The following is a 12,601-nucleotide window of genomic DNA, read 5'->3' on the forward strand; positions in this document are numbered from 1 at the left end:
AGATATAAACCAATGGACAGGAAAATGAAAACATATATAACTATAATAAGTGTGTTTTTTAGTTAATGGTAATACCTATACTAAAAACATAAAATGTACCAAAGTCTCTGGGATGAAGAGCAGATTCTCATGGGATTGAACATGTTTTTGTTTGGGATGTAATTTTGGCTGACCTGTCGGAGTAAAAAATTGGCACATAATTACTCAATTTATCCCCGATCATCTGGAGAGCAGCATTTCTGACCCTGAGCCAAGGCTGATTAAATTAACCATCATTAGCCAGTCCTGCAAGGGTCGGATCTGTCCAGACTTTCCCTCACAGGTTCACACACCAATCATTTCAAAGCTTTTTCAGCCGTATCCAAATTTAGTGAGCTTAAGCTGGCATCACTTTCTCTCTGTGAAGGCACATCGTCAGGAATAGTGTGGACATCAAATCACATCGCAGTGATGAAAAGGTGATGTGTTTGAGCTACAAATTAAAAAAGATCATCTCTACATTTTTGCCTTGTTAATGTTCATGAAGATAAAAATGGGAAATGACCCCTCGTTCTCCTGCCATCCCATGACAGGAGGTTGTCCAAGTGCTTAAAAGATAAATGAGCTAACCATGAGCTTGATGGAAAAGCATGTGCATTATCATGGAGCTGTTCCTTCACTTTTGTGGAAATAACAGCCTCCACTCTTCTGGGAACAATTACCACAATTTTTTGGAATATGTCTCTAAGAGTTTGTGCCCATTTAGAAAAAAACAGCATTTGTAAAAAAAAAAAAAAAAAAAAAGGAATGGGTTTTAATTAATGTTCCAATTAATCTCAAATGTACTTAATGAGTTTAAGGTCAGGGCTTTGTTGAGGCCAATGAACTTCCTTCACATTAAACCATATCTTTATGGACCTTATGTAATTCTACTTGTATTTATATTGCTGTACTTATATATTATTTTATATACATGTTAGCAGTGGGTGTGAGTAAACACCTAATTAAAATAATAATAAGGATAGGTGTCCACATATTTTTGGCCATACATCGTCTGTTGGTCTGCTGCGAACATCCTCACTCGTCTGCTGTGTCTCATCTCAGTGAAGTGATAGTGGACCCGGTCTGCATTACTCTTCATTTTAGGACGTCCTCTGACACGTGTGTTAAGTTGAAGCGTTCTGTTGATTTACCAAAGCGGCTCTAAAAGCCTCGTCATGTAAACAGATTTTTATCTGATGCACTTTAGAAGTGAGTTTTATCGAGTAATATCATTCCTGGCTTTAAAAATGATTCAGCACAAAGCTGACGATATTTCCCCACATACCCCACCACTCACTTTTACAGAAAAGCTCATCTTTGTACTGTCATAGACAAAATAAAAACAACAGCAATCACAGGGGTTCAGCAGGTATTTGGGTGGCACATAATAAAAATGGGTCCTGGAAAACTGGGATTGATCCTCCTTTTCAGTAATGATTTGGTATGTTCTTCCAGTGTGTGCACAGGTTTTCTTTTCTTTGTGTAGTTCCGTTGCTCAAATTAATTTAAGGTGTGAATCAGTGAAACGTGTGTAATGGGTTTTGTACTCAACAGAACCATTTGAAAAGGTAAGCCTGGTCCTCTGTACATGCTGAAATATCTGGGAAAATCTCTGCAGTGCTATCAGCCGGTCAGGCATCTACACAGACACGATTGGTCAAGTTTGGCTATGTCTCCTGTCCTGTTCTTGTTATTTTATTTTTTGTTTCTTACCACTTATTTATTTTGGTCAGGGTTTCCCCAGACTCACTCTGCACAATGCAGTAACACATCACAGAGATGCCAACCCATCGCAGGCCTTGGCCATCCTTCCCCTCAGACACAGCCAATCATGTCTGAATGTAGACGTGCGAGAGGCTGACAGCACTGCTGGAGATTGGAACCATGGATGACAGTGGGCTAGCCTAATTTAGCACTGCCCCACCTGAGTTCCTGTTATTTATTAATTTTTTACTATTTTCTTTTATTTTTGATGTTGCCTTTTCCCCTAATAATAGCTTTTAGTCATGTATCATGGGACTTTTCATTTAAAAATAATGAAGTATCCTTTTTCCCATTAAATCGGTTAATAGTTGGTTATTGTTGTACTGGCTCTTATTTTAGTGTCTTTTCTTTCAGGTTGTAAATAACAGTGTATGTGGTTCGACTTCTTTCCCCTCATTTTGATCTTTTTTTGTGTGAAAATAACTTATGCTAGATGTTTGAGTAGCTTAAACCACTCTAAACTGTTAGCCAGTTTAGAAAGTGTGTTGTGGTCAGTTTTCTTATGAAGGAAAGTCATTAACAGTCGTTTCCTCTTATTTATGGTTTCTCATTTCTTTGTTTTTAATGTTTTAATGACTCTGTGTGATGCAGTAGTTTGGACAGTAGTACAACTTTTCATTTTCATGTACATTATAACAATAAGCTGTGTTACCTTATGAGGTCTAAAAAATTCCCTTTTCTGGAAGGGGTTGAAGCCGCCGCTGGGCCTACAATGTTTTATGGATGGAAACTTAAGTCTCTAACCTTATTAAGTCTACCAGGATCAGTTTATTTATGACTCTAATTAGCTAGAAATATAAAATTGGATACCAAAATAAACATTCCATTCCAGGTCAGTTCCACTTTTCCAGCCTTGCATCTCCGGTCAGGAATTTCTCTGAGCTTTCGTTTAGAGGACATCGAGTTTCTGGGGTAAAATTCGAACTTTTTCATATTAGAAAAAGACGAGCGCTGTATTGAAAGTGGCAGGCAGCTGCTTCTGTAATGACTAGCGCTCGGTATGTGATTATTCAGTCATGATTTGGATAAAACTTTTTCCTTCTCTCATCTGTCTGCAGGGGCCTGAATAAGTGAAAGCCATGTGTAATGTCAATCACAGGCACTCTTGATGTGATGCAGCAAACGTGATGCACAAAGAAGCAGTAATTTGCATTGTTGCCGTCCACATTCTTTTCTGATTAGGCTGTTTATTGCCAAATTAGTGCCATGTCTGCTCCTATTAGCGCTAACATCAGAACTGTTTGTTGTTCTGTTGAAAATGTGAGTCTCTGTCTAACTTGTTCAGCATGCAGCCACGTCTTAGCACGTTTTTAGGTATAAAACAGCGGCACACGTTTTTTATCCCGTAAATCAATGCCAGATTATCACAACAGGCCAATCATGATCATTATCCAGGCCTGAAGAGATCTTAAGCAGATATCAGCCCCGACTTTTGCTGATTTTAAACAGTGTAGGTAGAAGCAGCTAGAAGGTCCGGGAACCACTGAGTAGGTTTTCTGAGGCGGGAATGATCTTTTTACGGGAAACGTGGGTACAGGAAATTATAAAGAGAGAATAAAGGTCAGCACTTATTTAAAATAATAGTAAATAAAGATGTGCAAGAGAACTGACTGCAGATTAGAACCTTCAGACACGGTCACAGCAAAACATGCGAAATGATTTACTGTTAGAAGTCATGATGTGGACAAAACAACAGAAACCCGTAACATTAACATAACATTACAGCTTTAATCTTTGTCCTAAATAACAAGGTCAGTTTTCAATCCTATTTTTGCATATTTGCATATTAATATTAGACAGACTCAGATAAACACACAGTGCTTTTTTATTTCATTTATTGAAGGAATAATGTCTATGTATTTGCTCCCTTAGCTCCTAAATCAACCAGTCAACCAAATTCAGTTGACAATTGGGTTCAATATTATTCAACACACCCAGGAACGATTTCTGCCAGATCTGTTGAATCTAAACACCACTTAAATAAAACCTGTCTGCCAGTGGAAAGCCATTTCTAAGGCTCTGGGACCTTAACAAACCACAGTGAGGGCCATTATCCACAAATGGAGGTAACTCGGCACAGTGGTGAACCGTCCCAGGACTGGCCGGCCAACCAAAATTACACCCAAGAACCCACCACGACTCACCCTTCAAACCTTTTAATCATTAATAAATGGAATGATTATTTAAAAGCTGCATTTTGTGTTTGCTTGTGACTTCATTGTTTATTAAAATTAGTTGGAAATTTACATTTTAATTGTGACAGGAAATTATAGAAGAAATCTTGAGGGGCAAATACTTTCTCACAGCTCTCTAGCTCTCACCTTATTGCATAATCTACAGTTACAAGTGCTTGACAGTCACGGTACTTTTTCTTTTTAAGACATGAAAACAGCCGGACACACGAAGGTACTGAGTGATTAAATCATTTACAGATGAAGTCGGTTGGATTGTGTTCTTTGCCGTGTTAATGTAAATTAATGAAAGCTTTAAAAAATGTTTTCTGGCACACTGGCTAAATCTAATCAGTCATTTTGAGACACCACATGTTTTCACTCCTCCGTTGTGCTTATTCATGGCTAACTTCAGCACCTCCAAGCCAAACCTTTGATTCTGTGATGACATGCACCATAATAAAAAAACAGGTCAAAGCAAGTCGCGTCTGCTGATAAATGTCTTGTTTTTAACTACTTGCATGTAATTTCAAACACGACTGCTGTCTCCTGTAAGCTGAACACAAGCAGAAGAAATCGGAGCCGATTCCTTCAACGTATTTTCTCGTGTGTGTTTCCTCTCTAGACGTGGACGAGTGTGTGGAGACCACCGACAACTGCAGCATCGACGCTATCTGCCAGAACACACTGCGATCGTACAAGTGTATCTGCAAGTCCGGTTATAAAGGAGACGGAAAGCATTGTGAAGGTGAGACTGAGAAGCAGAAGGACTCTGATTATGATGATCATTATGATGATGATGGCCAGAAATGGTTGTGCCACACTAAACAGTAACAATCTGCAAATAAATGTTTGTCATCTGACCTTCCCCAGTTGATGCTCATTCCCCAATTATCAAGCCTTCCATAAATACCCTTCCCTCCAGATTCAGTGCATGGCATTACACCTCTTTCATGTGTGTTCCTTGTTCAGCGGTTAAGGTACAGGGCTAGCAATTAGAAGGTTGCTGGTTCAAGCCCCACATCTGCCAGTTTGCCACCATTGGGCCCTTGAGCAAGACCCTTAATTCTCAATTGCTTGCAATGTATGTGGTTTCTTTTTTCTATTTGAGTCATGTTGAACACTGCAGTGTTGCTTGTATACCCCCCCCCCCCCAAATCCAAAAATAAAAACGTAAAATTTAACATGCCGCCCCAACTCAAGAAATCACTGGAAATAAATCGTAAGTGTAAAATACATTAATAAATTATAACTGTAAAATAAAACATTATCTACACCTGACCAGCCAAACTGTGCACCCTGGCTATATTTTATAGTCCTGAGGCAATACGAACCTTTTATTGCAGTATATTAGTGTAAAATGATGCTGTGTGATTTGAGAAATAGAGTTTGACAGATCTGTGGTAGATTGTCATCAGTACTTGGAAGTGCATGCAGACCTTTAAAATTAAATATTTAACCTGTAATACTTTTTTGTAACCCAGCTGTTAGTTTGTATGATTTGTGTTATGTTCATTAACTGGAATTGTAAATCCCTATGTGTGTATATGCATGATATTGTGTGTGTGCACGTGACTGGTTAAGCTCCTTGGCTGCACTTTCCAACTCACCATAGGGAACGTAGTTCAGGATCAATTGCACGCCTAAAAAAGAAGTGTTTAGATTTTATGAAGCTCTCCTCACTGGCCGTGTAATAGCAGGAAATTTATTACACATGTATAGCAAATGAAATTATAAGTCTGCAAACGCTGCCAAACGGACAGAAGTGATTCTCCGCAGGGGATCCCCGAGGCAGCCGGCTGATTTTCGCTCCAGCTTTTATGCTGATCTTGGATCTCGCTAAACGCTCGTCCATCTCAGGTTTATCAGTCAACCCATTTTCACCCTGTCCCATCAGCATAACTCCTTACTTGAGCCTCTTGGCCTTGTGTTGTATTTGGCCGGCCTTCATTAATGTAATAAACGTTATAAATGAGGACATAAAGCTAGTAATAAAAGTATGGAAAGCTTAGACGTTGGTGGCGAAGTGCCTGTTAAAGAGAGGATGTCCGCGGAGATTTGCGGTTTAAGCGGCCGCTCTGTTTGCCCGGCTGCCTTGGCTTTCCAAATAACGTTCTCTCTGGCTTTCTCGAAAGCGCCCCGGGCGGTTCAGAAGTGTTTGTGCTTTGGTTGGATTGCTGTCCTCACTGACCTAGGTTCAGTCAGTCTCTAAGGTCCTTTTAAGCCACATGATGCTGCAAATGTGGGCAGACGAGGTTGTCTGGATGTCCAGTGTCCAAACTGTACATGCATCAGTCAGAAAGAATTAAAGATTCGTTTTTAAAGAAATACTCAAAAGTCATGGCGTTACATGTTAGACATAAACAGTGTCAGCAAAAAGAAACAGTGGTTGCCATTAAAAATAAACGAAGACCACTTTAAAGGATGGTTAAATGGCTCAAAAGTATCATGAGCCTAAAGAATAGCAACATGAACATCTTTATGATATGATATGACATCTTTACAAGAGACACTGCATCTAGAGAGGACGATAGACTGCAAAACACCAAACTCAGAAAGACTGAGATTTTTTAATGAAAACGAGACACGAAATGTGCTTAAATCTACAGCACCAGGGAAAATAATCAGGGAAGTTTATATTGCCTCAGCAATATAATGGCCTCTCTGATAGAATCACCCTGTGTTTACAGTCCTTTAGGGTTTAATAGAATAGAATCTTTTAGTCACTATACACAGGTACAATGAAATTTTGCATGGCATCTCTTCAATAGAGGTAGTAAAAATAAAGAAAAATAGTAGCAGTACTCACAAAAAGTATTTACACTCTGACTCTGACGGCTGCAAGTGCTTCGTTCAAGGTGTAATAAAGCAATAAGCCACCAGAGACCCTGCGTTACTGTGATTTTATCACTGGGAAGGTTGTTTTGGCACGACGGAAGCGGAGCCATAGCAGTAACGCACGGTCTCGAGTGGCTTATTGCTTTTATAAAACGGCGGTCAACATGACATAATAAAATACAACAATGTTCAATTTATAAATGTTTTTGTTTACAAAAACACTTACAAAAAGCATTCTTCCGCGACCCCAGGTAGTTCGTTAACAGTGTTGCTAGGCAACATGAGGGCGAACATAACATTCACTTTTTCTTTTCAGTGGCGTATTAATATGGAATGATGTGAGGTGGTCCTAGGTCTGCGTTTATCTGGGATTTTACAACGACTTAGAACACGGCTCAGCCAGTCAGATTTTAGGACCGGAACTATCCGTTTAATAATGATGCATAAATCATGTGATTATTATAAACTAAGGTGAAGAGAACTACAGGGATGATTAAAACTCGGCCCTGTTGAAGTTCCTCTCCTCTGACCTGGTGTTATGACTCAGACGTTATTGTTTGATTTATAGAGTCCAAAATACAATTCTGTTACGCTTACTGGACCGTCGATTCCAGAAATCCCTGTCTGACCAGACTGGTTTCCTGGACACAATTACTCAACAGATGATGGCTTTAATTTTAAGTTCCATTAAAGCCTTTTTGACACGTCACGGGGAAAAAAACAGATGTGTTTAGTATGAACCCAGGCCGAGGTTCAGGGTTCCTGACTCTTTATCTACTCAGGCATAAAGAACTGCAGGAACATGGCTCATTGAGAAAGAGAGGACAAAGCAAAGGACAAAGCTTAGTCTCTAAGCTGCAGACCTAAGTTAGACACGCCTACACTTCCAGAGTACGAGTGATGTCTGGGTTATTAGCACCAAATTAGGCGGCAAACGAGAGGGGCCATCTGCATCCCCCTGACCCTGTTATGTTGAGAAAAAGAAGAAAAATGTTCCTTCTGGTGAAGCGGAAAGTTGGAAAAAAATAGTTGTTTCAACTGTTGAGTTTCTCAATATCAAATCAACAAGGTCAAACTCCTGTTGCCGGGCAGCTTAACAAAAAAAAACAAAAAAAAAAAACAGTCGCAGCCTATATTATGTCCATTTTACAACCGAACTGTCAATTTGTTAATGGACGTGGTAGTCCACAACAGTAGACATGTCATATCTTAATTCTACTCTTAAGTTAAAGACCTAACTTGGTCTTCAGTGCTGAGATCTCAAGCTCTTGAATTGGGCGCCTAGACAGACACACGATCGGCTGTGTGTCTGCAGGGGGCGGGACAATGGCTGGAACAGGGTTCCTTGTCGCTGGTTCAAGTGCGGCCTCTGCTGACTGGTTGCCTGGTTGTGCGTGGCTCTCTGCACACGATACCTCGCCCCTAACAGGTAAAAAGAAGCGATCGCCTGGTGCTCATGTCAGTGGTGGTGTGTGACAGCCTCAGCTCTCCAGGAGCAGGGGTGGAAGTGGCAGCAGTAGTGAAAGAGAGAAATCACTTTAATTGGCCATGAATGGATTGGATATAAAAATAATAAAATGTAATTAAAATAAAAAATAAACCCAATTTTCTCTGTTCAAGCCCCAAGCTAAGAATAGCCACCAAATGTAATTAATCTTGAGTAGTTTAATTGTGCTGTTTTACTGCCTCACAGCATCATTAAGCTCTTTTTTCTTTTTATTTCAAACAGAGGCTTTAATGAACCGAGTAAAAATGAAGCCGCCTGCTCAGAGTTAAAAAAGGAATGCGTCTCCGACCAGAAATGCACCACAAAATATCTGGACGGGCTTCATATCGGTCTGTGTATCCATTACTGGAACGAAGCGGTGCGATGGATAGCAGAACTGCACAGCTGCTCAGAATATAAATGATTGTAACTTGTTTTTAACAAGAACAGCACGACCACCTTAATACCATTTAATACCACCTTATTAAATACTGTTTAACACGGCATCTCACAACAGAGTGGAAGCTCCGTCCACATCCATTCACACATCTGTACTAACTCATTACTGCGAATGCCGGTGAAGTTTTCAGGCGCCTCTGGTTCGGAGAGTGTCCTTTTAGGGGGTCTGTTGTCCCTCTCAGTTCCTGGTTCCAGAGTTGATGTAAAAGCTGATGTGGAACGTCGTGTCTCATCATCCTGCCCGTCTGTGTGTGTATATATCGTCCCTGTCTTTGCTAGTGGGCTCTTCAAAGTCTTGTTAGTGTTTACTTAACCATGTTTCCTCATTCCTCAGTTTGCATGTATCTCTTATTCAAGTGTTTTTCTGCTTTAGCTCCTTGTTTCTGGAATTTCCTTCGTTGACTCATGAGCTGATTCTGTACTTACGGCTCATAAATACAGGCCAAATAAAATGACTTGGCAGCTTTTTCAAGGATTCAGGGAGCAAATGTGAATTTCTATTAGACAAAAATGAGAAAATACAGTTGCTGTATGTTATAGTGGACTCTTATCCAGAACGACTTAGAATTATGACTCAACACAATTCAAGCAATTGAGAGTTAAGGGTCTTGCTTAAGCGCTAAGTTAGCACTGTTTTGTTCCATGCTCATCATGTCTCTTTTCTTCTTCTCTCTCTTTTTATTCAGATATTGACGAGTGTGCGAGCGAGTATAACGGAGGATGTGTCCACGAGTGCATCAACATCCCGGGGAACTACAGGTGCACGTGTTACGATGGCTTCCGTCTAGCCCACGACGGTCATAACTGCCTGGGTTAGTCCATGTGTGTGCATGTCTGTGGATGTTTGTCTTGTTTCTTTGCACAGACGCTCAGTAAAAGCCAGTAAAAGTTCACGTACCGCTTCCGAAAACGACAAAACAAGAGAAACCAGTCACAGGCTTAAACTCAGGGTTAAAGTCAATCCTGTAGATCTCACCTCACCGGAGAGACTTAATAATAAAAATAAAAGTCTGGAGAAACTTTCAAAGAGATTTGTAGAGATTTTAGAGTTAAAATAAGGTGTTACTACAGCAGGAATAAACTCATTACAGTTTTGAAGCTTCTCAGTCAGAAATGGAGGTCTGCACCACTAGAGAAAGCAATTTCAGGTATAATTGGATATGACTTTATTGGGGGAGACAATGCATAAAAATAACAAACTTTTACAAATTAAATTACGTCACACTTTAAAAATTAATAATTAATATTTACATTTACATTTTAGATTTTTACATGGTAGCATCTAAACCCAAGGGATTGTCAATCTTTTTTTACTATAGACACTCATGTCACTCATGTTTTATTCATTCATTCATTAACTGTCTGTTTTATCGTTGCTTTATCCTGGTCAGGGTTGAAGTGGGTCTGATTTATTGTCCTAATTATAGGAAACACCCTGGACAGGTCCCCAGTCCATCACAGGGCAAACACACACACACACACACCCAGGGCAATTTTCAGTAGCTCTCATTGTCATGACTGCATGTCTTCGAACTTGTGAGAAGAAACCGGAGCACCTGGAGGAAACCCACACAGACGCAGGGAGAACATGCAAACTCCACACCTGGCTGAGAAGTTGACACCTGGCTGACCAGGCCCTTCTTGTTGTAAGGGACAGCGCCACCCACTGCACAACCATGCCACCTAGAATCAGATCCATGTTTTTGCAGCTTTAAATTCATAACAGGACGTTTTTTGGTTTGACTTCCGACTACCATTTACCCACAGCGTTCTTTATATAGCCACTTTTTGGTGAATTATTGGATGATAAGTTATCACTAACATTCCTGCAAAAGAACTGTAGTCGGCCATGAGGTTTCTGAAAGAAGCTTAAATGTTTCGGGTACAAATGTGACGGTTTGTTTAAAAGAACAAGGGGAAGCTGACCGTAAACAACACATGAAGATATGGCAGATATCAAAGGTGGACCAGAGAACCAGGGGAAGCAAATAACACACCTGCCAGCACGGTCACAAATGATCCACACCAGGATCAGTGAGGCTTAATGAACTGGAAGGACTGGAAGTGTGTTTGGAAGTGAAAGGGAGATGAAGTGAGAGATTGCTCGAGAGCTCTTAATGGATGAGGATTTGATTACTTTGTGTGCCTGGTGATAGAGATCAGTTAGAAAAAGCTTTAAGAGGGACAGCTTGTTCCTCACCAAGCCCCCACCTGCAATCCAGAAGTCGTAAACAGCCGTTGTTATATTTTATACAATTTAAAAGCATTTTTTTAAAGCGCAATAAGCAGAGTAATACAGACGAAGTGTTTCACTAACAGGAATGGAATGGAACACAGTGAGGGGAACGAGTGGTTCTCAGTGGTCTGTGAGACGAGACGATGATTTATTTACTGCACAGTCATCAGCTTATTGGGACAGAAAATGACATTGAGATTAAAAGAATTTGTTCATGTCATAAAGTTTCTCAAAGTGTAAATATGCTATCTGTACTGCCCTCCACATCCAACTAGGTCTTTCCAGTTTCTGCACCATTTCTCTGATACGGAGCACAGGCCAGGCATGTTCTTTACGCTGCTTGGTAATTTAATATTATTGCTTTAAAGAAATCCACTCCGATTGTCTGTGAGCCGAGGGGATAATTCATCGTGACCGCCAAGATCTGTGTATCAAACGTGTGTTTGTTTGTTCCGTTTCAGATCTGAAGCAGTTACGGAACTCAAATCTGAATCACACAGCTTTGTTTAGATTGGCGTCACTTATCTGGAACTGTCAGTGGTTGAATATAGAAGAAACAAATACACTAATGCTAACCATTTAACAATACTGTGCTGTGTTCAGCTGTCTGCTGGGACTCAGATCCTGAACCTGTTCAGTTTTATATCAGTTACCTGTGATCATCAAAGCACTTGACATGAGAAACTTGACATATGATGTAGTCAAAATGAAGCCCTGACACGCCTGAGAGAAACAGATTCTTACTGTGAATGCTGCGTAAATGTGCTTCCAGCCTCACTGTGAACGAATTCGAATCATGTAAATTTTGAAGTTCAACCCTTATTGTAACAAATTCCACTATGATTTGTATTTTTTGCTCTCACATAAAACTGGTGTAGTTGGACCCTATTAATCATTATGACAACTAATTCAAATTAATACATGAAAAAACACACTAGCTAACCAGTGCTGAGATCTCGAGCTCTTAAGTTTAAATATCAGCTCTGCTATTGGTTGGCTGGGAGCCTACGCATGCATGATTGGCAGTGTCTGAGGACGGGCAGACCGAAGGGATTTTTCATTGCTACTGCAATTGAGGCCTCTGCTGGCTGGTTGATGGAGCCTGCACAGAGATGGTGAATAATGGAGAGCAGTAAGCAAGAAGGCCTTACTCGCAATCAACATTCCAAATCATTCCAGTGGTTTTCAGCAGGGTTAAGGTTAAGGTTTGAAATATCTCAACTTACTAATTAGGAGGGACGTCCCAATACTTTTTTCCACATAGTGTACATCAGTAATTTACTGCAGGCTGTAGCATCACGTTCCAGCCGCCTGGTTAAACTGAGTTATTGTGAAGTTCTGGCGTCTCCCAAGTGCAACTAAAAATACCAGACTCTGCTGACTCCTCGTTTCCATGGGAGGAAAAAAATCCTTTAATCTCGTCAGGACGACTTTACACTGTTTGTTTGAATTTGGTTTTACCCGCGCCCGTCCCTCGAGCTGGTGAAAGGACGGGTTCTGTTTTGTAGGTGGATCTTTGGATTAGTGTCGAGAGAGCTGAGTCTCGGTCAGATCTTTTGGTCGGTTCGGAGTTTTCCACCTTGCCTGCTGAAAGCCAGGCCGAAGCCAGTGTGGTGTTTATGTTCG

At 40.5% G+C, this 12,601-nt stretch overlaps 1 protein-coding gene across 3 annotated transcripts in view; it reads left to right on the top strand.

Annotated features, from left to right (window-relative positions):
- The window catches only part of scube3 (signal peptide, CUB domain, EGF-like 3), an 85,435-nt gene that overhangs the window by 17,856 nt on the left and 54,978 nt on the right, over window positions 1–12,601 (top strand). For all 3 annotated transcript variants that reach the window (XM_063015283.1, XM_063015280.1, XM_063015282.1), the window contains exons 2-3: window positions 4,582–4,704; window positions 9,426–9,551. In XM_063015283.1, coding sequence (XP_062871353.1) covers window positions 4,582–4,704; window positions 9,426–9,551 — 249 coding nt within the window. The remainder of the gene's footprint in view (window positions 1–4,581; window positions 4,705–9,425; window positions 9,552–12,601) is intronic.

This window comes from Trichomycterus rosablanca, chromosome 19 (genome assembly GCF_030014385.1).
Source record: "Trichomycterus rosablanca isolate fTriRos1 chromosome 19, fTriRos1.hap1, whole genome shotgun sequence".
Classification (NCBI taxonomy): domain Eukaryota; kingdom Metazoa; phylum Chordata; class Actinopteri; order Siluriformes; family Trichomycteridae; genus Trichomycterus; species Trichomycterus rosablanca.